Source organism: Halichoeres trimaculatus, unplaced genomic scaffold (genome assembly GCF_033239565.1).
Source record: "Halichoeres trimaculatus isolate MK-OKI-2021-1 unplaced genomic scaffold, fHalTri1.1 fHalTri1_scaffold_20, whole genome shotgun sequence".
NCBI lineage: Eukaryota > Metazoa > Chordata > Actinopteri > Labriformes > Labridae > Halichoeres > Halichoeres trimaculatus.
In genome coordinates, this window is record NW_027437198.1 from 22,958,479 (window position 1) to 22,983,574 (window position 25,096).

The following is a 25,096-nucleotide window of genomic DNA, read 5'->3' on the forward strand; positions in this document are numbered from 1 at the left end:
CGGAAGTGAAGCTGGGTAGGTCTTCAGACGGATGGGACAACTTAAAAATTGGAGTTGTTGTGCAACAGTTTGTCCCCTAAAAATGTCCTTGAAAAAACATGAAACACATGTGAGGAACTTTGTTTTAGTTTTTTTTTATTCTGTGCCCCCTTTAGATAAAACAATACCTTTTTTTCTACGCTTATATTGGACTAACATGTTTAAGGGGACATATCATGCTGATCCCTGATTTAATACTTACATATAATTGAATGAATTTGAAAACAAGACCTTTCACCCCCTGAATTTTCAAAAAATGAGATATTGTATTTTTTCTGATATCCTAGAACGAGATTTGATGCCTTTGAAAATAGGTCATTGACATTTGGCCGCGAGATTTTGATCGTCGTGACAACACGAGGATCCTTTCTTTTTATTGGAGTAATCTGATAAAGCAGCTCCTCCTCTGTGATGTCAGTTAGTCACACAACCGCCACCGAGGGATACACCCACCAAGAGCCGAGTATAAATAAAGCTCCCTACTAGCTCTGGCTAACTTGACTGAGTGCTAACATAGTGAGGAACTGACGGTAGAGGCGATCTTTAGACTACACTTTCAGCATGATGGATAAAACAGACAGAGAAAAGTGAAGGAGCAGGATGGAGCCCTGTTATAGAAATAGTTTGTTGGTGAAGTCTGCCTAAATTTCCACGTATAAACTATACATGTTACAGTACCGGTTTGACTCACCACACTGAAGCGTCCTGAGATGATCTGTGTCCAGGTGGATTTTCTTCCTCCTGAGCTGCAGAACCGTCCGGGTCTGACTCGGGGTCCAATACAAAAGGACGTATCCTACACTCTGCTATTTTATTAGTGCTATCAATGCCTTACAGTGAAATTTTGGCAAACAGCAAACTCGCTCGGTCTGCACCATTCAATGTGGTGATTTTGTAAATACTGCCATGCTGCAAAAACCGCCCCCTGGCTCTACCCCCTCCGCCCCTCTGATAGAACTGACCAATCAGAGCACAAAGGGCTGTGACGTTGCGAGGTTACTGGAGGTCATTCTGGAAACGGAGCGTTTCAACAAGATCTTCAGAATGGCCTAAAATGAGGATATTGAGAACGCTATTGTGGGGAAATGAAGGAACTAAATGACTTGTACTGAGGGCAGAAATGCTTTACAGGCATCTCAGTCTGGCATAGTGAAAGGAGAAACAAGCAGGATATGTCCCCTTTAAAAAATGTGAAAAATCCCCTCCAAAAAAGAATGTGTCCTCAAATGTAACCGTTACAATGTTTGACATAAAAAATGTTTTTAAAAGGTTTAAATTGGGTAGTAATGACATTATTGTCTGACTTTTTAACCAACAGTTGGACATCTGTTTATATTTGATATTCATTTCATCGGAGGACTTAGTAATCTATTTAAGTTACAGCCATTGTAACAAACCCAGACCTTCACAGATAAGTCTTTAGTCTGTTTCACAAACTGAACAGAGAGTAACAACCTCTATCTGTCGATGCAAATCGTTTTCAGGGGGTAATCATGGAGGAATCTGAGAGGAACAAAAGGATCCCTCCTCGAGGTAGAAGGACAGGTGTTTCTACTGATGTTGAACTCCTTAAACTGTTTCAGATTTCTATTTTCTCTCTGCAGGACAGACGTGGGAGGAGACAAAAGTCACAAGATGCAAATCTTCACACCAGGAGAGGAAAACAAGCAAGGCGGATGGAGAGAAAGAAGAAAAAGAAGAGTGGTTGTGAACATCTAGAATAAGGTACCAGCAGGACTAAAGTGTAAGACAATGTGTGGTATGAGTTAAGACTTTAAATGTGAAATTTGAAGATGAAAAGATGAGGTTGAAGTTTGGCTCTGAGGCCTGGTCAGAGTCAGGAGACCTGATGTCTGCAGCGTCTTGTCATTACACGGCGTTGTATTTGATAGTTGAGACGCTGTCCTCGTAAATCAAACCTGACCTCCTCATAAAGCTCAATCATAGGTCTGCATTCTTCCTCCCAGCATCTCTGGCATGACAAACCTGAAACTCCTCCACTTCTTTTACAGTATATTTCTAATTCTGCGTGTTGATGAGCGTCACGGTTCATGGAAACAGGCGGATCACTGCATGCATGCTCAGTATGTGGCAGCTCCACCCTATGGGCCTCCGTGCACTTTGAGGCCTCGCTGACTGACACCGATACCTGTCAGAGGATCCCTGCTGCACTCATTTCCCTACACAGTGCAGGGTCATAGCGCCCTCCTGTGGAAGGGAGGGTAACCAAGACCCCCCAAACACAATTGCATTTTCTGCATCCTGATTCCCCTGAAAAGATGCGTCATATTCTAACTTTTGGGATTCGTCTCCGCTTGTTTTGAACAAAGCTGCAGATAATGCTTGTGATGGAGAGGAAGTGAGTGAATGAGGGAGGAAAAAAGGGAGGGAGGGAGGGAGAGGGGGCTCAGAGCACCAAGCTGTTGTATTAATCTGCAAATTTTCTCAGATGACGCAAAGACCGTGACTTCGCCTCCCTCTTCATCATCTCCCAGTCCCTCCTCTCGCCGGTGTCTCTCCCAATGCCTCGCTCTTGTCGGATGGGAGTCAGCGACGTGCAGCAGGTAAGCCTGGCTTCCTTCTTACTGTCTTCCCTTGTTCTGGATACATGTTGAAGTGTTTGATACCTCTGATTTGTATAATTTAATTGTTTGGTATTTTGTTTTTATTTTTATATCCATTATACCATTTTTATCTCTTCAGAAAAAAACATTTAAAAATATTTTCCTCATCTTACAAATGAAGTTTGTCTTGCAAAGCTCTTTACAGCAATGATTTATCCTTACCCAAAATTGCTCTTTAAACACACGAGACCTGAAATACCCCGTCTCTTATCAGCACCACTTCCGCTCGCTGGAGAAATTCTGACTGCAGATCAAAAATGTCAAAGGGGGAGGAAAGATTTCCAGCAAGAGGAAAAGGAGAAAGTTTATTAATAGCAGAGCTTTACGAGGGTGAAGAGAGCAGATGTGATAGACAGTCTGTGCTTAAGGAGTTCAAACAACAGATTAATACACTCAGATTATCGTCCAAGAGAAGGGGGGTGTGTGTGTTTGACATGTGTGGACTGACACACAGATGCAGGATCACACACATACATGAGTTAAAGCTTTTACTCACTCATACTCTGTGTTTACTCAGTCATAAATATTGATAAACAGATTCCTATTTTTATCAGTTTATTGATTCACAAGTTGTTAAAAAATTAAAAAAGAATTTACAACTTAATCTATAATTATGGTTTTTGACAGGTATGATGAAAGGGATAAACATCCAGCTGCTGAAGTGTGAGAATCAGCCTGTAAATACCTTTTTAAAGCCTGTTATTTGTTTCTCTCTGAGCTCTTACTCCATCCAAGCATCTGTTTGTCTTTACTGGTTCAGCTGTGGTTATGAAAGTCCCCTCATTTTCAGTCATCAACCGTTAAACTTTCATCGCCAAATCATTTTACAAATGAGCAGTCGTCTGACACCTCTTAGCTTACTTTTAATTTTACAGTTATCAACAAGTGCAACCCACAATGCCCCGGGGCTCCACCAACAACAGAGCAACAAAACCCTCCTTGTCTAGAAATCTGGCTCCGAGATGAGTGATTAAAAATAGATGTTTGGTTTGACGTGGGCGCTGGAACTTGCCAAATGTGACTTTTTTGTCAACATGCTTGGCTCTTAAACCGGCTTTAACTCATATCTGCCGATAGCACTACATATACCACTGCTACTGATGCGCAGTACAAACTAGAACATAGGCTTGTTGTCACATTTCAAACAACAGGGCTACGTAACTGTACTGATAAATACCTTACCTCGTTACGATGTATCCGCTGAAAAGTTGTCATAAACAAAAAAATTGCTTCAAAACAAATACTCGCCTGATTAAAAGTCACATTTTTAAGAGTAGAAAAAATCCCTCCAGAACACACGGTGTACAGTCAAAACCCAGTAGGACAATATCAATTTTGTCTTGGCTGCTCAGTTAGCATGCTAATATTTTAGCCACATTATTTGCCAAAATTATGCTAATGGAAACTATTGCTTTCAACAAGCTGTTCAAAGCTAATGCAATGCTAATTTCCAATGTCAAGCTAATGTGCCATGACTCCTTCTGAAGATCGATTTAACAGTGTCTCTGACATAATTCGTGTTTGTCAGCTATCACAACTCCTTGTCAAGATGTCTTGACCAATCAGAAACAAGTATTCAACACAGCCCAGTGATGAGTAAGATGACGCGTTGCATAAGCAAAAAAAAAAAAAAAAAATCCATGTCCTGATTTCCAAACAAGTTGCAATCATATGTGCTGTGACCTTCTAACATGGGTGTCAGTGGGAAATCTAAGGCTTTTGGGACCAGCCTCTAGTGGTCAATTGTGGAACTACAGTTTTCTGCACTTAACAATGTTTTGTTTTGTTTTTTTTGTTTGTTTTTTTACCACCTGTGGTTTTAGCTCACTAAAGTGTTCAATGAGTTGGCTGAATCCATTAGAGCAGATAACCGTGATATCACAAAATTTGCTGATTTCCAGGCTAAACACGACAAAAAGTGAAATCTAAGGAAGTGTTTGTGTCTTATTTTAGTTTAAAAAAAAACACTAATTAAGCTTCCTTTGGCTCTAAAAGCTCAGAAAGTGTTTAATAACAAGATATTAAAAGACAAAAATGAGCCATAATTTCATGTAAAGGGTAAAATAATTTTCCAGTGCGGTAAGAAAAATTTACCTGACAAGCAGTTTTTTCTTACCAGATTTTGATATCTTGGATAAGACTAAAACTAAAATAAATAAGACATAAACACAGCTTTCAGTTTTTGCAGCGCAGTTTATCTTTCCCACCTCAGCCTTAGGAAAAAGTACCTCACAGCTGACGCAGACAGCTTCACAGACGGGGCTTTAGTCTAAACGTAAATGTGTTAAAGGGCATCCTGTGTTGAGCTAATGCTCAGTAATGCAATATTACAATACTTTTGCGCAATTTTAGGAATTCCCAGCAACGCCCAGCTCGTAATAGCGTCATTGTAAGCTCTTTCATCAATGGAAAATTGGTTGAGTGACTATCTGCTAACATCATGATGACGATACAGATGGAAACTTTAAAGATTCTTGTGTAACGTAAAGATTTATCTCCTGCTCAAAATCACTTCCGGGGAAGTCTTAAGGACAGATATGGTGTGTAAAGTGTGTGTATAGTGTGTGTTTGCTGCAGTGTGTGGTGCCTCATGTGATTGACTCTGACCCCAGTGAGAGGGTTTATACGTACAGGTTATCACTCCCTCTGCGGGGATCTGCTAAAGCCATGAACGGGACACGTGTTTGATGACAGTTGTGCATATGTTGAAGGAATTAGGTCCCACTCTGCTTCCGTATACACAGCTGTGTGTGTGTGTGTGTGTGTGTGTGTGTGTGTTTGAGGTTAATTTAGTATCAGTAAATTCATACTAGCTCATTCACTTTTATCATTTGTGAACAGTTTTCTCATAAAGCAGCATCTCTCCAGAGGCAGCAGTGTGTTGCTCTAATAACAGCTGATGGTTTTATAAAAATGTTTTGTATTTGGTGTTAAAATGACTTGTTTTAGTGCAGTTTGATAATCCATGTCTCTGCATAGAAGGGAGAGCATTGCCCAGTGTGATACTAAGCTGCTGTTTCATCCCCTTTGTCTGCATATGCTGCTCAGATCTCTGGTTATTGTTTCTCATAAGTTGAATCCAGATCCTGAAATTCATGGGTTCATCTTTAGGCCAGGCTACACTCTCCTCCTCCAAATTCAGCAGAATTAAGCCAGCAGTTTGTGTAATCCTGTTGACTAACAGATAAACATGTAAAAACATAAACCCCTGAGCAGAGTTAATAAAGGTTTCAGGACAAATTTGTGGACGTTGTAAGCTGTTCGACTTCTCAACAGCAAAACTCTTTGTGCGTGCATGAATCTGTTATAAATGATGAAGTGGTGAGACCGGTGCGGGTCAAACCGTGTAAGGAGTGTGTGTAGGGGAGCGCTGCAGGGCTGCAGGGACCATCCTCATTTGCCTCTGCGCTATGAGGGGAGGTTGGAGGGACGGAGCGGGGATTATATCTCGATCCCTTTGCAAAGCTCACACCAAACAATCAACCATTGGATATAATCCTCTGAGACACACACACACACAACCACACACAACCACACACACACACACAGATGCCCTTTAAGTAACATATTTCAATACAGTCAATAAAAATCATCTCTGTGGTGCAGAATTTATAACAAAATTTCCATTTCAATGAGAAATGTTGACTAAAATATTTGAGTTGTGCTATTTAAACCACTTTAATCAGATTAAACTGTCAAATTTGGTTTAAAATGAGAAACAAACATGAAACTTCTTGCTGAAAATTATTATTATTGTTTTTTTAAGTAACTAAATAAATAAATAACAGAAATTGTTCATTAATAAAAAACAATCAAGTGTGTGTCGAATATTCTGATCACATCATGTCCCAAAGTAACATCTCAATGCAATTTATGCAATTTATTTTAACTAAGATTCCTGAAAATAACTCAATTTTATATAATTAAACAAAAGATAACTCAGCTCAAAATATTCTATTAATTCATTTCAACAAATTCAAAAGATTAAAAAATATTTTTTTGTTATTTTAATTAAACCTAACTTATTTTAATGCATTAAATACAACAAGTTCATTTGAACTGACTTAAGTATTGTTCAGTTTAACCTAAGCACACATTGCACATGAAATTTATTTTATTGTATTTAAACTAAACTACACTTATTCTCATTTTAATAATGAATGTACACCTTTTTCACTTGTTTTAATTCAAATTAATTCTTTTTTCTTTATTTTTGTATTGATCCAATGAGTCCTTGAACACCAATTCATTTCTGACTGATTAATTTAGAATAATTGAACACAGTTCAGTTTGGCTGCATGCTATTATTGTTATTATTTATTTATTTTTTAATTTTATTTCTTTTATTATTTTTATTATTATCTATTTATCTCTGCATTTTATTTTTTATTTTATTTTTATTTTCTTAGAAAATCCATTAACTTTTGTTCAATTAATTCTATTCATTTCAACGCAAACATTTTTGAGTTGTTTGTTTACAAGAGACAGAAAAAAAAGCCACGTGCAGCTTAACTCTGATCATGTGATGTATGACGGAGAGGAAGACAGTGATATATTTTAAAGATTAAAAACAAACGAATTACTTTAAGTGATTAAAACAGTCTTAAAGTGTAAAATAATTTATTTACTGTGGGATCAAATTATTACTTCCTGTTCAGTATGCTTTTTAAAGTCATTCATGCAGCTAATGATTCATTCTCACAAGTTAAGGTCAGAGCAGAGTTTTAATTGATGTAAATAATTGTCGACTCTTCATTGAGGCTGTAAAGGACACATAGATATAACATAGGTTTATATTCAGTCATATGTTTATGAGTGTTCAGAGTAAAGCTCCACAGGTTCAGATAAGAAGCAGGCAGATGGATGGAGATATTACTGTATGTATAGCAGCATCTGTCTGATCCCCCTAACCGGCGTCAGGGATTGGCTGCTGACCTGATCGTCTCATTAATGTGACAGACTATAAATAAAGTCAGGGTCCTGAACAGCCGGACTGGATCGAGGTAGTTTTCTGTCCAGCTCCATGGTGTGTGCACCTTTCGTCTGCAGCAGCTTGGGCTCGTTTGCTGCAATCAGAGCCGGCTCTTCTGGGAGATTAACTCATTCTGTTATCGTGGCCTGTCGTCCTAGAAACCATGACGATTAAGAAGATGTGTCGTAAGTACATGGCAGCATGTGAAGACTGATTGTGATGGTTATCACGCACTGCAAAGGTCATCATCGCACTCTGATGGACTGGCGGTTCAGATTGAGGAGGCTGATGTTGATCCAGGCGTCATTACTCTGAAATAGTCGCAGACTTCCTGTCTCAGGGCAGAAAACTCCTCTGTGAGGCGGTACCAGCAGGACTCAGGTCCTTCTTTCTCTGCTCCTTGCCTGCCGCACTTTGAAGTCAGTCTTCCTCCATCCTCATGTTTCAGCTCTCATCACTAACATGTGTTTGCTCTCAGATGGTGCTTCCCTTCAAAGGGGGAAGCCTCCTGGTCCACAGCCTACCTGGCACTCATAATACCTGTGTCATGTTGCTTCAAAATCCAGGATTTACTGTAAGCTGCCCAACCAAACAGTCTGAACCTGCTGACTTGCCTTGCTGTGTTTTATTAGCGATGCTAAGCTGTAATATGATGTAACAGGCATGTGTACGCCAGTCATCCCTCTCCTGGCTCCAGCTCAGACGCTCCGACTGGCATCTGTTTCTTGTCTACCTTTAAACTGAACTTTGGTAAGTACTTTTCAGGCAGACACTAAAAAGTAAGGAGTCAGATTTGACTCTACGAGGTTGTAAACTGTCTCAGTTTCCCTCAGTTTGACGTTACCACCAGAGCAGTGCGGTAAGAGGCCGTTCCTAGAGGCCAGCTATGTTTTGTCTCGAGGCAGCTCTTACATTTCCTGGAGCAGGAAAATAATCCGTCTTTTGCGGAGGGAGGTGGACAGATTTGTAGAGCGGCTTCAGGTCCTTGGGTCTGTCCTTGCAGCTTATTCTCCTCCGCCCTCTGTGTAAGACACATACTGCTGCTTCATCATGCCAGGGACTGTGTCTGAACTGTTCAGGAAGCAAAGGGTTAACTCCCAGCTTCCACTGCTGGAAAGGTCGACCAGCATCCTCCGATAGAGGAGGGTTTAGATTTTCTTACGTTGGTGACAGTCTCTTTTTTTCTTTGGGGGCATTTTTGCCTTTACAGGACAGCCCAGAACAGCTTCTAACTACCAGACCAACAGAGCCCTGACTTTTTCTTACTGTAGTACGCGGGGGCAGCAAAATTCTGTTTGGAGAATGCACCTGTTGGAATTTGGCTGATTGCTTGGACGTCTGTATACCTGAAATGTGCAAAGGACAGTCCTAAAAACTGGGGCAAAAGCCTTGTTTTCACCAAGTGTTTCAGTTCTGTTCATTTTTAAAAAAAGGGACAGGTCTCCAAATTAGCAACCTGTACCGTTCCACTTTTTGGGACCCTGCTGTTGGGGAGCCAGACATACTGATCCAACCTCAGGAGGTGGAGCTAGAAACACTGCAGTTAGTTGATTGGTCGAAAGAATCGTCACCTGTACTTTTCCTGGTGGCACACAGTCTTCCCTGAAACAAAGCTTGACTGCATTTTGTAGTAAAGAGCCACATTTCAATCACAAAGAAGACAAATTGCTGGATGTCTTCCATCTTTGCTTTTTTTTACTGCGTTTTTCCTCAAGCGGCAGCCTTCGGTGTAAGAATATGAGACAACGCCGAAGTGCTAAAATCTGCTGTTTCTCCAGTGTTCGCTTAAGGCTGGCTCGTCTCCTGTCTGAGTCGCTAATTTTACTATCCACACCCACTGTACGGGTGGTGAATTTTTTCTGACTCGGCCGTTCAGAGGATATTAAGATTGCGAGTCACGGGCGCCCTACGGCTGTAGGGGAAGTCCTTGCCACCAGCAATATGGCCGCTATAGCCGATGTGCTTCATTTTTTCAGAAACACACAGGTGACGTCTGCGAGACTACGTCCATGTTTTATACAGTCTATGGTTTTTTCTCCTTCAGTGGATTTATTTGCGGGAGCTATGTCGTCAGACTATTACGCAGCTGTTACAGCTATCAGCATCAGGCTTACAAGCCGCCTACCAAGGAGGGCACAGCTGGCTGTGGAAACACAAACAGGATCAGGCTTTACCGTTCCAACCCGGACCAAACAGTAACTGCTGGGTTGAAACAGAGCTAAAGGCTCCTTCTTTTACGATTAATGGCATCAAAATATCCTCTTAAGACCCAGCGTCCACATTCTTCCTCTCAGACCCATGATACTTCATTTTATAAAATTTTGACCTATTAGCCACATTTAGGGACCCTGCCCACATCATCTTTTGGTGAAATCACAACATTACACCCTCTGGATCCCAAACCCGCAGGTGGGTTCAAAAACACTAATATATTACAGCTTTTCATTTTTTTTTACACTTCCTAAAGACATAATTGAGTTACATCAGCCTACAGCGATGGTTGTCTTGGGTCTATGAAAATGAGAACACGGTGAGTAAAAATATGGCAGAAGCAAAAAACGCTCAGAAAGTGCTTGGGATTCTGAGTTAAGCACAATAACACTACTAAAAACTAGTAGAGAACTCATAACACAAACAGTCAAACTTCCCGTACAATGACCAAGTTTAGCTATTATACTTATTAGGTCTTCCTTTTCACAGATAGCGAGGTGAAATAAAAATTGCACACCAGACGAAAGCTGGGGTCTTGAGAGGATATGTAATAAAAACTCAGACACCAGAGTTGCAGTAGTCCACCAAACCGTGTCTTAGTTTCAGAAAGCTTGGGGGAAAGTACAGATTATACAGCTTCTCAGTAACCTTAATTGTCCAACTTTAGCAGAACTACCAACAGTCAAAATTTGTTGCAAAGAAGCACAAAAAAATCGATCAAATTGTTTGTGTAACAACAAGAAGAGATCTGACACCGACTGAAACAGACGACTGTTTGCATGGTTTGTTTGAAGAGCGATCACTTGGCTTCACACATTTGTCGCTGTCGTCCCTTGAGTTCCCAGATGTGTAACTGAGTAAGTGTGAAGACTGTCTATCCAAGAAACACAAAAAGCAGACAGAACTCATTTAGTAACTGAATGTCAGCACAGGACAACCAAACAAACTGTTTTTGTTTTATCCTGACAGGGATTCAAAGTTTAAAGCATGCTAACATTTCAGAGTTAGTTTAATGTTTGATTCAAAAGCTGTGAAATGATTTTCTCTGCTCCATATTAACTGCCGTCGACTGACATTACCAAACACTGTCCACGCTAAGAATGACATAAGGATGGAAAGAGGATTTGTGAAGACTACTAGCCGTTGAACAGCCTCCCCCTCCTCTCCTGGGTGCTCTGTTCACCGAGGATTAATTCTTTGCAATTGAAACTTAGCAGAACATTCTCCGCCCCCAAAATATACAATTTCAGACCATACTGGCAATCCGCCTTTGTGCCTGGACTGGCAACTGTTGCTGGAGTCTGGATAGACGAGGAGATATGATGAGAGCGAGGAGGTGAAAGCAGGAGAGAGGAGCAAATAGGTAACATTTTTGTTCAACCTTTCAAAGTGTGTTTTAGTGAGAGTGTGAAACTGTGATGTCAGACTGAGTCAGTGTGTGTGTGTGTGTGTAAATGTGTCACTGATACTCACAGAGATCTGGCCTGGCTTCACTTTCCTCCAGATGTGTTTACGTAGGATTAATGTTTAGACTTGATGGGGATGCGCTCTCGTCCATTTTCTCCGCTGAGTCAAAATGTGCGATGTGATACTGGACAGCAGACACATTCTTCGCTGTTGACGTGTGAAGGTGACGACTCTGCCTGGAAGAAAACTCTCACTGCTTCCCTAACAATCCTGTGTTGATACAGAGGAGCTCAAATATACTCTGAATTCAACGTCTGACAGGTGTTTATTGGAAAGCTTGGAAAGCCTTGGGCGATGATGAATTGTTATCTACCTTGTTCTGCGTTTGGCTTCATCTTGTCAGATTGTTTTCATGCTCATCATGTTCATCAACCTCAAATACCTCAGCGGCTATGAAACAGTCAGATGTGGCATTCTGCTCAAACATTCTTCATCTTACGAGCGTGAATCATACGTTTTTAACTTTCTGTGGAAGATCTTATCAACCAGTGCGCTGCCGCAGAAACGAGAACACATGCTTGTTGCCAAAGGGAATTGTTAAAGATCCACAGGTGGGATCAGTGCAGAGCTGTCAGATACATAAATACAGTTTCTTTTCTTCCTTTGGGAACACTGTGTGATTATTGGACTCAACCAGTGGATAAAAATGTGGTAAAAACCTTGAAGGCCACTGCAGATGGAAATGGGAAAACTTTGATCAGTCCTTCACATTTCTTTACTCATCACCGTCATATCATCTGTAACATGTCATTCTTTCATTTCATGCTTTCTGCCTGAGAAATGGAGGCTTTTCTTTTCCACTGTGTGCATGGATCTGCTAATTGGTGGGTTTATGTTAGAGTCTCAACCTGAGACTGTGTATAGAGTAGACAGTGTGGCTCCGCCTTTTACCATTGTACGGTTTTGAAGCCAAAATATACCCGATACAGGGACTCCATTGTGCAGCCAGAGTCTGCGCAGTAGGTAATCTGAGAGGATTCGAGTGACATAAAGAAGTTATTTTTCTTTTCTTTCTAAAGTCTAATCTCTTCTTGGCTCTCCCTCCTGACTTATTTCACTATTTCTGAAAAAAGTGCACAAGAACAGCAGCTGTGAATCATCGTTATACATGATGTAAAACTAGAGGTGCACCGATCACAGTTTTCTGGCCAATCACCGATCTTTAAAAAGCCTGACTTGCCGATACCAATTTGGCCCGATACCGATTTTTATGTTTTATTTTTTATAACTGACAGCATATACCTTCAGTGTTCCAATCTTATTTTATTGTAAATTGTATAATACTTGTGAAACAATAGAATCTTGATGTTTTAGCTTTAACAACCAATAAAGTGTCCTGAGTTTTAGGTCTCGGAGCAAAAAGCTACAATGGCTGGCTGTCAGACCTTCCAGGAGGTTTATAAGATCAGTTTCATATGTAAGGATGGGCTGATCACCCATCACTGATCACAGATGTCCCAAAATTAAAGAAATCGGCACCAATCGATTGGTGCGTGTCTACGTAAAACCCCATTCTTAATGTCTAGAAACTAATAAAAAAAAAACTTAACACAAACACAATGCAGGCTAATAATATTGTTATATAACCACAGCATATGTATGTGAGAAACATTTCTAAGAGGTGTTTTTATTTTTTTAAATTTAACCAAAGCCCATCTAAAATGACTGGGGAGACAGAGTTTTTGACCCATGCAGCCAGCCACCAGGGGGAGCAGTTTTTGTGGTGACTTCACTTCTAGCTGAGTGAGATGCCGTCCATCTATCATCAATTTGCAAGCAGAACACCTGAAGGTTAAAACCTCTGCTTATGTTTTTTTAAAACTATTATTTTTGGGGGGCGACAGTTGATAGAGTAGGAAACAGGGTGAGAGTGGGGAATGACTTGCAGAAAACAAGCCACAGACTGGATTCAAACCCACTCCAGGGTGAACCTCATGGGGCACAGCCATAGACTTAAAAAAAAATAAATGTCATCTTGCTCAGCTCAAAGTGAGGTCGCCACAAAATCTGCTCCCCCTGGTGGCTGGCTGCAGTATAGGTCAAAAAAATCCAATTCTCCAGTCATTCCAGATGAGCTGTGGTCAAACTTTAAAAAATTAATACACCTCGTAGAAATGTTCCTCATGTCTGATTGTTGTGGTGATTTAAAGATATTATTTAGCTGCCTAATATTCAAGTTCTCTTTTTTCTGAAAAGTTTCGTTTTCATTAGTTATACAAGGTTCAAAACGAGGTTTTACGTCATGTTTAATGATGATTGACAGCTGCTGTTAATGTGTTTTTTTTTTCTGGGGCGGTAAAATATGTTGGGAGGGAGAGCTTCAATGGCTGCGCCTGTGATGCAGGTATTTTGGCTTCAAAACCGTACAATGGTAAATAGCGGAACCAAACTGTGCAATTATCATACAGTCATTGGGCACAACCTAAACAACAAGGCCATCTGTGCACCAATTCCTCTGCTTTTAAGGAATAAAAATGAAGACTTTAGACATTTTTGAAAAAAAAAATACTGCTCTCTTATTCAATTTGGGTTGTGTCAGTTGGCAGTTCTACAATTAGTTTGTTTCTCCAAGATTTCTGCTGTATTGGAAGTTTCGCTTGTTGATGGGTCCTTGTTTGTGTCTGTAAATAATAGCACAGTGACGATCTCACTCTTTTTTATAAGTTGTGTTGACTTTTGTTGTCATTTGATGCCATAAAATAAAGACCAAGTGATTAACTGGTTGATAGGTTATGCAGAAAGTGTATGGTTGTGAACTTTGCTTTAATTGTAGAGGCATTCAGCACTCTGACATTTCACCTTTAGCCTACAGCACCGAAATCCTAACTGGCTCTAGATTGAATCTTGTTCTGTCCTGTATCCTCCAGTAAAACATCACTTAACCTCCACTCAGGACCTGTCCATCACACACACCAGAGGCCACATCCGACGGCTCCTGGTTGACTGTATCTATGACTTTATCAGCAGCTCCATTAGAGGCTTTATTTAGATAACAGCTCCCAACGTGTTTGTCCAGCTATGGCCTGCAGCCTCCAGTTAGGCATCTTTAACCCAAAGCTAAAAGTCAAAGAGCTTTCCTGGAGAGTAAAGATGGAGCTGTTTGACCATTCTCAGTTTAGAGACAAATGCTGCTAAATCTAAGAGGGTGATTAAAGATCCAAAGATGCATCTGAGCACTGTGACACATGATTCACGTCCTCTCCCCACAGGCAGGATGACGAACCAGTCCACAGCTAACCAGTCCAACACAAACAAGGCGAAGGAGAAAGAAGAAAGCCAGCGAGATGACAACACAGATGTGGCGTACAAAGACGCCGGCCACTGCAGCCGAAACACCCACAACCTGCTGCTGGGACTCACAGTTCTGGGTATGAAAGAGCCAGAAAACACTGGCTTTATATCCTGAAACTCAGCATTGCTCAACTTCTCATTGTCTTATATAAGCTGGATCCCACTTGTTGTTGAAATTGGATAAATTAAGAAAAATTACCCCAGAGAAACAGTTAAACAAAGCAGCCTGGTTTGACTTTGGGTTAACATCTTTCAACAATTCCCTTTGAGGTCAGTTTCACTTCGCAAAAAGAGGCTGTTTGTGCTGCAGCTCAGCACTGGACGTAAAGAGCCCGTGGTTTTTTCCCATGAGAGAGGATGGCTTGTTGTTTTCATTAGTTTGCCTCTGTAAACACTTCGGTATGTTTCTGCATAGCTGCATTTTTTTGTCCAGCCTCTGAGAAATCCCTGCACGAGTAGAGGAGTGTGTTATTTCTGTCTACGATTTGTCACCCAGTTTTAAACCCAGATGTAACGCTGTTTACTTTACAGTGGAAAGTCTCATTTGTACAAAATCTCTTCTGTGTCAAGAGTGAAGTCGTGTTTAGGTTAAAGAATCAGGTCAGTGAGTTCGCTGAAATACCCAGGTATCATCTTTACACAAAGTTTGGATATTTATGGTTTAGCCCTCAGTGTGTGGTGTGACTCATCAGTCTATGAAGAAGCTGTTTTTGTTTCCGAAGTGTTGAACATTATCTCTGTCCTCAGGTGTCGTAATGGGAGCAGTGTTCGGGATGCTGCTGCGCTACATGAGGGTGAAGGACAGCAGCGCCCTCACCATGGTTTCCTTCCCAGGAGACATCCTCATGAGGATGCTGAAGATGCTCATCCTGCCTCTGATCATCTCCAGCCTCATCACAGGTGTGCTAACCAAGGTTATAATAGTTTTGGATTTGTCATTATAGTTTAGTTTTAGTTAGTTTTGATTTTTTTTTCCATTACAGTTTAGTTTTAATTAGTTTTAGAGCAGGCATTCGAGGTTTTTATTTAGTTTTGATTTTTGCAACAAGGCTTAATTTTAGTTTAGTTTTAGTTTAGTTTTAGTTTAGTTTTAGTTTAGTTTTAGTTTTGTTTTAGTTTAGTTTTAGTTTAGTTTTAGTTTTTTCATACTTAATTTGCCAGATGCAGGATTCAAAAAGGTCAGAGTAAATATTTTGTAATACTGTTCATTTTCCAGTCCAACATAGTGCTCACTGCTCAGTTAATGCTGATTCTGACCTGGCTGCAGCTGCCTTCAAAACAAAAAAAAAACAAAACTAATTATTTAAAAAATTACATAAAAAATTACATAAAAATAATATAAACAAAAACTATATAAAACAATATAATATGAGCTTGAATATTTAGAAACTTGGACTCTGTAACAACAAAGGCAGACTTAAATCCAGTTAAAGTCAGACTCACATGAAATTAAACTATTACAGATGCTCTGATTCATTGCTCCACTACATTTGGTCGCAGCACAGCTCACAGCCAGTCAGTGCAGTAAACAAGCAGCCGGTATGTCGCTATGATGGTGCCATACAGGGCTGACAACTGCCCAAAACTGTCGTAACGTTGGTTGGGAAAATGTGTCGGATTGATTTAAATTCTAAAGGTTGTTAATATTGTCAGAAACTAAAATTAAGGGCATTTTCTGTATAGTTTTAGTTAGTTTCAGTTAGTTTTGTGAACACAAGATACAGTTTTAGTTTACTTATCGTTTTTGTTTTCTTTTCTAGTTTTTATTAGTTTGAGTTAACTGCAATGTATTTTAAATTTTAGTTTTCCTCTTTTAGTTTCGTTTTGATGAACTATTATAACCTTGGTGCTAAGACACAAACATGTGAGGAAACATTTGAAACCATCACAGTCTGTCTGAAGGCTTCACGGTTTTTTGTTTCTGTCAGGCCTGGCCGGTCTCGATGCTCGCTCCAGCGGCAGGATGGGCAGCAGAGCTATGGTGTACTACATGTCCACCACTATCATAGCTGCCATCCTCGGCGTCATCCTGGTGTTGGGGATTCACCCGGGGAACCCCAAACTGAAGTCAAGGCAAGGGCCTTCGACCCCGAAGAGTCAGGAGGTCAGCAGTCTGGACGCCTTCCTGGATCTGCTCAGGAACCTTTTCCCTGAGAACCTGGTGCAGGCCTGCTTCCAACAGGTAGCCTTAGCATCTGAGACACACCTGTAGAGGCCTGTGTGACTTTCTCTGAGTCTTGTTTTTTATTCTTTCTGCTGAAACAAACTATAAATCCTGTGATGTTGCATCAGCTACAAACCTCAGCTGCTGAGTCATTCTTGGTTGTTTGGTTTGTCAACAGCTACTGAACAGATCGTTATCCTCAAACCATGTTCAGATCTCTGTTTGTAACACTGACTCACCTGTTCAAGGTATTAGCTTTGTAGTCTGACAGAATGAAAGAGAAACTCTGAGCTGTTAACGACCGATGTGATCTCTGGAGCTTTTCCTCCTAACTCGATGTTTCCTCCATGTGTCAGCTGATTTCTCTCTGAGGGTTTGGTAGCTTTGGTCTCCATCACGCTGTTAATCCTGCTCTGATAAGAAGTCATCGTCGTCGTCTTGATGGACTGAGGCCCCGTTTACACGACGCCGAAAACGGTCGATTCCGCAAACATTTCGTTGCGTTTTGGCCTTCCGTTTAGACGAGACCACGTTGCGTTTTCAGTGAAAACGCAAACTTTTGAAAACGCTCCCCAGAGTGGAAAGATCTGAATCCGCTCCTCCATCCAGCTTCGTGTAAACACAGAGCGGAGCGTCTCAGGGTGAAACGCTGACGTCACCGCATGCGCACTCGCAGTTTCAGGTAACGGCTCCGCGCTCAGCCACATTTCCAGTTGAACCAGTAGGTGGCAGTAATACGTGTTATGGTTGGATTGCCGACCCTCTCACACAACAAAACGGCAGAAAAAGAAAGAACAGAAGAGGAGACTTGTCCTCCTGGAGTCGTATGAACGCGGATCGTTTTCACGCCGTCCTCATGTAAACGCGGGTGGCTTTTGAAAACGCAAAGGAAGAATCGTTGCGGGAGTCTCCGTGTAAACGGGGCCTGAGTGATCTTCAACCCTTCTGCAGCTCTTTATCTTTGTTTAGCTCCTGCTTTTACTCTCTTTCAGTGCTCTGATGTTTTCCTCTTTGTGTCTTTCTTCACATCACTTTCCTGCCTCCTTTGTTTGTACTCAGCGGGGATTCGTTGTAGTCATAAAAGCATAATTGCTTTTGCAGGAAGGATCTGTCCTTAGCCTTTCAACCTTCTAGTCTCACTTTTCTTCTCTTTGTTGTTTTACCCTCAAAACTTTTCTTCTCCGTTTTCTAAACAAGAGCTCAGTTTATGGAGCAGCTGCCAAGCTTTTGTTGCAGACACACAGTTTGTTATTCTCTGGTGATTATAAATGTTGTGTTTTCTTCTTCAGGTCCAGACGGTGCTGAAGAGGGAGTCCGTTATAGCACCGAACCAAACAGAGCCGATCATCGTGGGCAGGAAGACGCTGGAGTACAAATGGGGCATGAACGTCCTCGGTGAGTTGATGACAGAGACGATATTTCTTCCTCACGTCCGCTGAGGACTCTGGTGTCTCACTCCGCTGTGTGATGAACTTTCCAGTCTCACACTTCTCTGTGTCTCCTTCAAGGCTTGATCGGCTTCTTCATCACCTTTGGGATCTGCATGGGCCGGATGGGGGAACGCGGGAAGGTCATGTGCGACTTCTTCAACATCCTCAACGAGATCATCATGACGATGGTTTCCATGATCATGTGGTGAGTTTCCTTTTCCCCTGTGAGTGTGTGTGTGTGTGTGTTTTGTGTTTGCAAGCATGCCCAACATGTGTCTGTTTTTGCTCACGCGGGCGGAAACTGCATTGCTTTGACATTCTGGAGATACAACACGCAGAGGTCAGTGACAGAGACGGATAAAGCCAGGACTGAGTCCGTGAGACGAATTGTGGGAACAGGCTCGACGTCGGAGAGTGAGAAGGAGGAGAAGGGAGGAAGTGTGTCAGTGAAGGACACAGACAGATGGGAAGACGCAGAGAGAGTGAAAGGGTTTCCCTGGCACATGCTGGACTCTGTGGTATGTTTGAGAGTAGCAGGAGCCCGGAACAATGTTGTGAGGGTCTCAGGGGATTTGAGATGGACCATCTCCAAAATGTAATGGATCCACCGACGGCAGAGGAACCACTTGGCAGCCGAGCAGAAAGCAGATGCAGGTGGGAGGGACAGCAGGACGTGGAGCCTGTGAGAGCATGTCTTCAGAGAGGAGCACCCGCCTTGAGGCTTCACACCGCTCTTTAAGCAGAGAGGAAGAAGGGAATGAGGAAGAAGGGTAGGCGGTTGGAAGACAAACAGCAGGATGCTTGTCTCGCTGCTCTCCGAGGCCGTCTCCATGTGCAGCTGGACGCTGGAGGAGATGCGTCCTCGTTCAGATCACCCTCTCAGTGTAAACAAACTGGAGCCTGAGCCCCAGCCAAACACGAAGTGTATACAGAAACACACATCATACAAAGAGCACATCCATCAAATCAGATTCCAGAAAACAACTGTCGCTGAATGCCAGGCTCGAGGTTCATCACAGCAGCTGACCTATTGAAGTAGGCCGCTGCTGTGATGAAACGCGTCTAATTCATGTGCAGCCTGTGTTCATGACCGGGAACAACTGCAGTCCAAAGCTTGAAACCAGAGAGCAGAGAATGTCAGGAGTGATGAAATCTGCTGCTTTGACAAGGAAATTAAGATTGATGAGGCGATGTCTGAGATGTGTCATTTACATACCAGAAAAAAACAATTATCCATCTACTTTCTTTCTCTGACAAGTTAAGCTTTAAATCATAAAAGTCCTCTAAGTGTTTTTAAGTCATCATTTAATACAACAGTTCCCTTCATGAGCTAACAAGACATCATGAACCCATGCTGTTCAGAGCTGGAGCGCTCAGCCGGTCTGTTCAGAGCCAAGAAACAGAGGCAGAATGTAGTGGGGAAAATATGTATTGAACGCGTCAACTTTTTTTCTCATTACATTTATTTCCAAAGCTGCAATTCAAATAAAGTTTCTACCAGACATTGGCATTAACTCAAATAATCCACACATGAAAAGAAATCATGACATTCAAGTCCATAAATAATGATTATGTCTAATTAAGTACGATAACACTGGAAAAAAGTATTGAACACACCATGGAAAGGCTGTATACTTTGGCAAGGAAATGCACCATACCACCTGAAATCTGTCAGTGATTATTACTTGAACTTCCAATTAGTGCAAACCAACATCAGCTGGGCTAGAGCAAATTGATGGTCCTATAGAAAAGGTTGTTCTTTTACCAAGCAGTTAAATACCACACACCTCATGATGGGTAAAGGCAAAGAGCTCTCTGAAGACATTCACAACCTGATTGTTGCTCAGCATCAGAATGGAACTGGTTACAGACTTATATCAAAGCACCTGAATATTCCAGTCAGCACCGTTGGGGCCATTATTCCCAAGTGGAAGAAGCACCACCTTACCATCAACAGGCCACACACAGGAGCTCCTTGCAAGATTTCTGACCAGGGAGTCAGAAAGATAGTCAGAAGAGTACTCAACAAGCCAAGGACCACCCTGAAAGTGCTCCAGAAAGACTTGGAGGCAGCAGGTACAATTGTTACAGAGAAAACAATAGGCAATGCACTCCACTGCCATGGCCTTTATGGACGCTCAGCCCACAAGACTCCATTCCTCAAGAAAAGGCATGTTGAAGCTGGTTTAAAGTTTGCTAAACAGCATCTTGACAAGCCTGTAGAATACTGGGAGAATGTTGTCTGATCAGATGAGACCAAAACTGAACTTTTGAGCTGTCATACTACATACCATGTTTGGAGTGGCACTGAACCAAAGAATATTACAGATTTAAAGACAATCTGTGCAGAGGAATGGGCCAAAATCACACCTGAGCAGTGTGGGTCATTAGTTCAAACATACAAGAAGCGTCTGGAAGCTGTCATTGCAAACAAAAGCTTCTCCACTAAGTATTAGATGAGTCTCAGTTAGTGTGTTCAATACTTTTTTCCTGTGTTATCGTAATAACACTTAATTCCACATAATCATTATTTATGGACCTGAACGTTGTGATTTCTTTTCATGTGTGGATTATTTGAGTTAATACCAGTGTCTGGTAGAAATTTTGTTTGAATTGCATCTTTGGAAATAAATGTGATGAGAAAAAAGTTGACATGTTCAATACTTATTTTCCCCTCTGTAAACACTCATCAGAGACACCGTCCTCTCCTTTTTCTGGTCTTTTGATGTTGAATTAGTGAGTGGACACACTTTAATAGAAACCACATCATCTCAGGAGTGATTTCATGAAACAATAACTCTCTGAGGTCATCAAAACTTGTCTGGTACCCACAAAAACGAGATGTTCTCCTCCAAATCAAACAATTTACAAGGTCTGTTTTCTTCAGGGATATTTTCTTTTAATCAACCAAACTCAACGCCCAGATTTTATTCACTCCACCAAAGATATTTGGCTTTAAGATGAATGAGGTGTTACGAATAAATTCAGAGAACATTTTCAAGCAATTCTCCTTCATATTTTATAAAAACAAGAGAATTTGATGGAGTGGGAGATAAAATTTGTTGTTGAATGTGTTTTTCTTAATTAAACCTACAAATTGGATTATTTTTCAACATCTGATCAGATAAACCCTCTTCAAATGAACTGTTAAGGAATTTCATCATTTAAATATCCATACTATATATTATCAGAATGGGAAAATAACATTAAAATGTCATTATCTGAGCTTCTTCATGCTCATAAAGTGATCTTTTTCTTTGATTTGACAGCCAGCTTTCTTCTCTTCTCACACCTGTTGGACTTTAACTGCCAACACCTGTGAATGTTTTCTAACACCAGCTCTGATTGGTCCTCAGGTACTCTCCTGTCGGCATCGCCTCTCTGATTGCTGGGAAGATCGCAGCCATCGGTGACCTTGAAGTGGTTGCCCGCCAGCTCGGCATGTACATGGTGACCGTCATTGTCGGCCTGGTGATCCACGGCGGCCTCATCCTTCCTGCTATATTCTTTGCCACCACCAGAAAGAGCCCTCTCACCTTCTACTCGGGGATCTTCCAGGCGTGGATCACAGCTCTGGGCACTGCTAGCAGGTAGTTCAGCCTGCAAGTGTGTGTGTGTATATGTGTGTGTAAGAGAGTGTGAGCCCTGTTTGGGCAAGTGTTAACACATGTGCGTCACATGTTTTCTTTTACAACATCTCTTCCTGGAGCAGCTGTGGCGTTAGGATGATTGATTGACGTTGCCTGCTGCTCGCTTTCAGCTATTAGAGTTCAGTCCGAAAGGTCCGAGGGGGAAATTCTGCATTTACGTTAATGCAGAATAATCAGGAGCCAAATGTGTGTGAGCTGCAGCTATCATGGAGCAGTCCATGTCAGACAGATCCCGTGTTGTAAATGTCTAAGCCTGTGGATTAGCCGTCAGCAGCCAAACTGGCCCCGCTCTGTCCTGTTTGGCTCGGCTTGTCTTGTCCTGCCTGGGACCCTGTGTTGCTGCTGAAACCAACTGTCATTTTGGCACATTACTGAGGCTTTAGTGAATGTGGGTAATCCCATCAACGTTTACTCTAATTATATTATGACCCCGGCTTAGCAGGAGCCGGGAATCAAATTCCTTTAATTCACATGTTGGAGGATTGCAACAGTGGCCGACACCAGCTGTTGGGAAGCTGTCAGCCCACTCAGATTTCTCCCTCCTCACCTCTGCACTTTTGTCTTTCGACACCTGTCTACTTATTTTATGTCCTCCAGCTAACGTTTTTCTCCCAGCCCAACACCTTGTGCGGTCTCTTCTGTTTTTTTTTTTCCAGCGCAGGAACGTTACCCGTCACTTTCCGCTGCCTGGAGGAGAATCTGAAGATTGATAAGCGTGTGACTCGCTTCGTGCTTCCCATCGGCGCCACTATCAACATGGACGGCACCGCGCTGTATGAAGCTGTAGCGGCCATCTTTATCGCCCAGATGAACGACATCACTCTGGATGGGGGACAGATCATCACAGTGAGGTTAGGAGAAATACAAACAAGAAACATAATCATTTAAATATCTCTGAAACAGCAAGCAGTGTTTTTCTTAAAGATGAATAAATGAGAGGAGTGGTCAAACCAAAGTCTTGCGTGCATCAAAACGACACAAAGCATAAGGTGTGCAAATGCACTTGTGCAACTACCTTGTAGGTGTTGTGGTTTAAGGGTGCATCCTTCTTTTCTGCTGTGTCTGATTCTATCAGGGTTATACGCATTGTCACTAGCCCCGTTTACATGGGTAGTTTTCCACAATCTGATTTAAATAGATCGGATTAAGTTAATCTGATTTGATGTGTATACATGAAGTTTAAGTAAAGAGAGCCATGTTCAATCCGTGTGTAAATGGCCCTAGCTGAATCCGATTGTATTGTTTTTTTTTGACCTGCGCATTACGTCACACTACCACTACCTGCTTCCTGTTTACCTCTGGAAAAATGGACCCACTTCGTGTTTTGTTGGGGATGCTCATTGTGTCCAGTTTTTTGGTTTTTTGGCCATGTTTGTTTTCATTTGGCCGTGTGCCTCTTACATACTAGGGAGCGCATGCACAGACTGAAGAGTCCTCTCTATTAACCCAATCTGCTCCACTCAGCTGTTTACATGGGGCATGGAGCGGATTACCAATCAGCGTAGACTACCTATTACAATCTGATCCGAAAGACAATCAGATCTGGGTGAATCAGATTGGCTAAGGTGTTTACATGAGACACTTTAAGTCTGATTGACCTTTCAATCTGATTGTAAATAGGATTTTTGGACCAATTTAAACGGGGCTACTGATGCTCGCTCTGTTCTTTCTTTGCTGATGCTGTCCCTGCCTTGGCTGTTCATGCATTCACATGAAAGACAGGGGAGGTGTGCTCTCCCTTTCTCAGGATGGTTTATCTAATTGCATGCAGTTACTGTATTTATTTTTATTTTGAAATTTAAGTTGGTTTTAATGTAAGCAGGTGGTGATCCTTAACGGTTTCTTTTTTTAAAGTTATTTTTGGGGCTTTTTATGCCTTTGATCATATAGAGGAGGACAGTGGATAGAGTAGGAAACAGTGCAAGAGTCAGGAGTGACATACAGGAAAACGCTGTAACCTCACGGAGCGCAACCGAGGCCATCAGCGCTCCTGTCCTAAAGGATTCGAAAGATAAAACAAACAAAACCAAGCAAACAACAAAACATCATGAAAAAACTAAACAGTGCACTTTAAACAATATGGGGACAAATAGTCTTACATCAGAACATTGTTCCAAACCAGCTGACAGTATAAAATGCAAAAAGACGGACAGAAAAAAAAGAAACCTAGAGAACAACAAAAACGAACTAAACAAAGAGAAGAAAACAAAGTTAGAACATATAAAAAAAAACAACATGTTGAACAGATAAAGATGGATTAGGTAAGACATATTTTTTTAATTAGGCAGCATTTTTGTCTTCACTGCCCCTTGGCCTCAATTAACTTCCCCCATTTATCCAAAGACTCTTTTTGTATACAATATCTTTTAACCCCTTACTACCTGAATTAATTAACAATTAAAAAATAGATTGTTTTTATGGGTTTTTTTGCGTTCTTACAGATGAGATACAAAGGTCATTTCAGGCATCAAGGGGTTAAGAGCAGACTGGTTGTTGCAGGAAACTTTTAACTCTGAACATTTTCATATTTTTCCCTTATTATATAATTTCATTAACAGCATACATGTTTGATTATGTGATATCCTGTTTTATGAAAGGTCCTAAGTGACCTGTTCATTTAACCTAATCTAAGTCCCTCGAGTCTACTCTGACTCGTCAAATCTGCATTTTTATTTGATGCCCCTTATTCTTGGAATACACTGCAACAAACTCTAAACAACTTTACAGAGTTTAAAGGTCCCATATCATGTTCCTTTTCTGCAGTTTAATATGGATCATTGATGTCTACATGAAATGGTAGTAACATGTTTTGGTCCATGAAGCCAATAAATCAAGCACAGCAGCATTGTTTCCAGGCTCTCATAGCCCCTCTGTTCAGAACGCTCTGATTTAGTGGGCGTGGCCTTCATATGTAAATGAGCCACCACTGATACCGCCCCGCTCTTCAGCGTCACTGAGAGCGGCGCCACGAGCTCCGAGTGCACAATGTTTAGAAAAAAGCGAAGCTCGTTTACCGTAACATTATAGGCTAAAACAACAGGCTAACCGCAGCTAAAGTTAGCATCCTGAAGCTAACACAGAGACAGGGGGGACACTGAGGAAAAGCTTTTACATCTGCTCCACAGCACACAGCATTTAAAATACTCACATTTCCAGGGTCCCAGGTTTGTTGGCGGATGGTTGGTAATGCGCCTGGATTCAGGACCAGTTTATTCACTAGCCCTTTGTTGTACTGTCCAAAGTTGGAA

The 25,096-nt window shown here is 41.5% G+C and overlaps 1 protein-coding gene across 1 annotated transcript in view; it reads left to right on the forward strand.

The window, feature by feature from the left end:
• Positions 1–1,537: 1,537 nt before the first annotated feature.
• The window catches only part of slc1a9 (solute carrier family 1 member 9), a 31,172-nt gene continuing 7,613 nt past the window's right edge, over positions 1,538–25,096 (forward strand). The window contains exons 1-9 of the mRNA XM_074697339.1: positions 1,538–1,764; positions 2,489–2,603; positions 14,523–14,681; positions 15,352–15,504; positions 16,533–16,786; positions 18,058–18,163; positions 18,277–18,403; positions 21,555–21,788; positions 22,505–22,699. Of these exons, the coding sequence (XP_074553440.1) occupies positions 14,528–14,681; positions 15,352–15,504; positions 16,533–16,786; positions 18,058–18,163; positions 18,277–18,403; positions 21,555–21,788; positions 22,505–22,699 (1,223 nt within the window). The 5' untranslated portion in view covers positions 1,538–1,764; positions 2,489–2,603; positions 14,523–14,527. The remainder of the gene's footprint in view (positions 1,765–2,488; positions 2,604–14,522; positions 14,682–15,351; positions 15,505–16,532; positions 16,787–18,057; positions 18,164–18,276; positions 18,404–21,554; positions 21,789–22,504; positions 22,700–25,096) is intronic.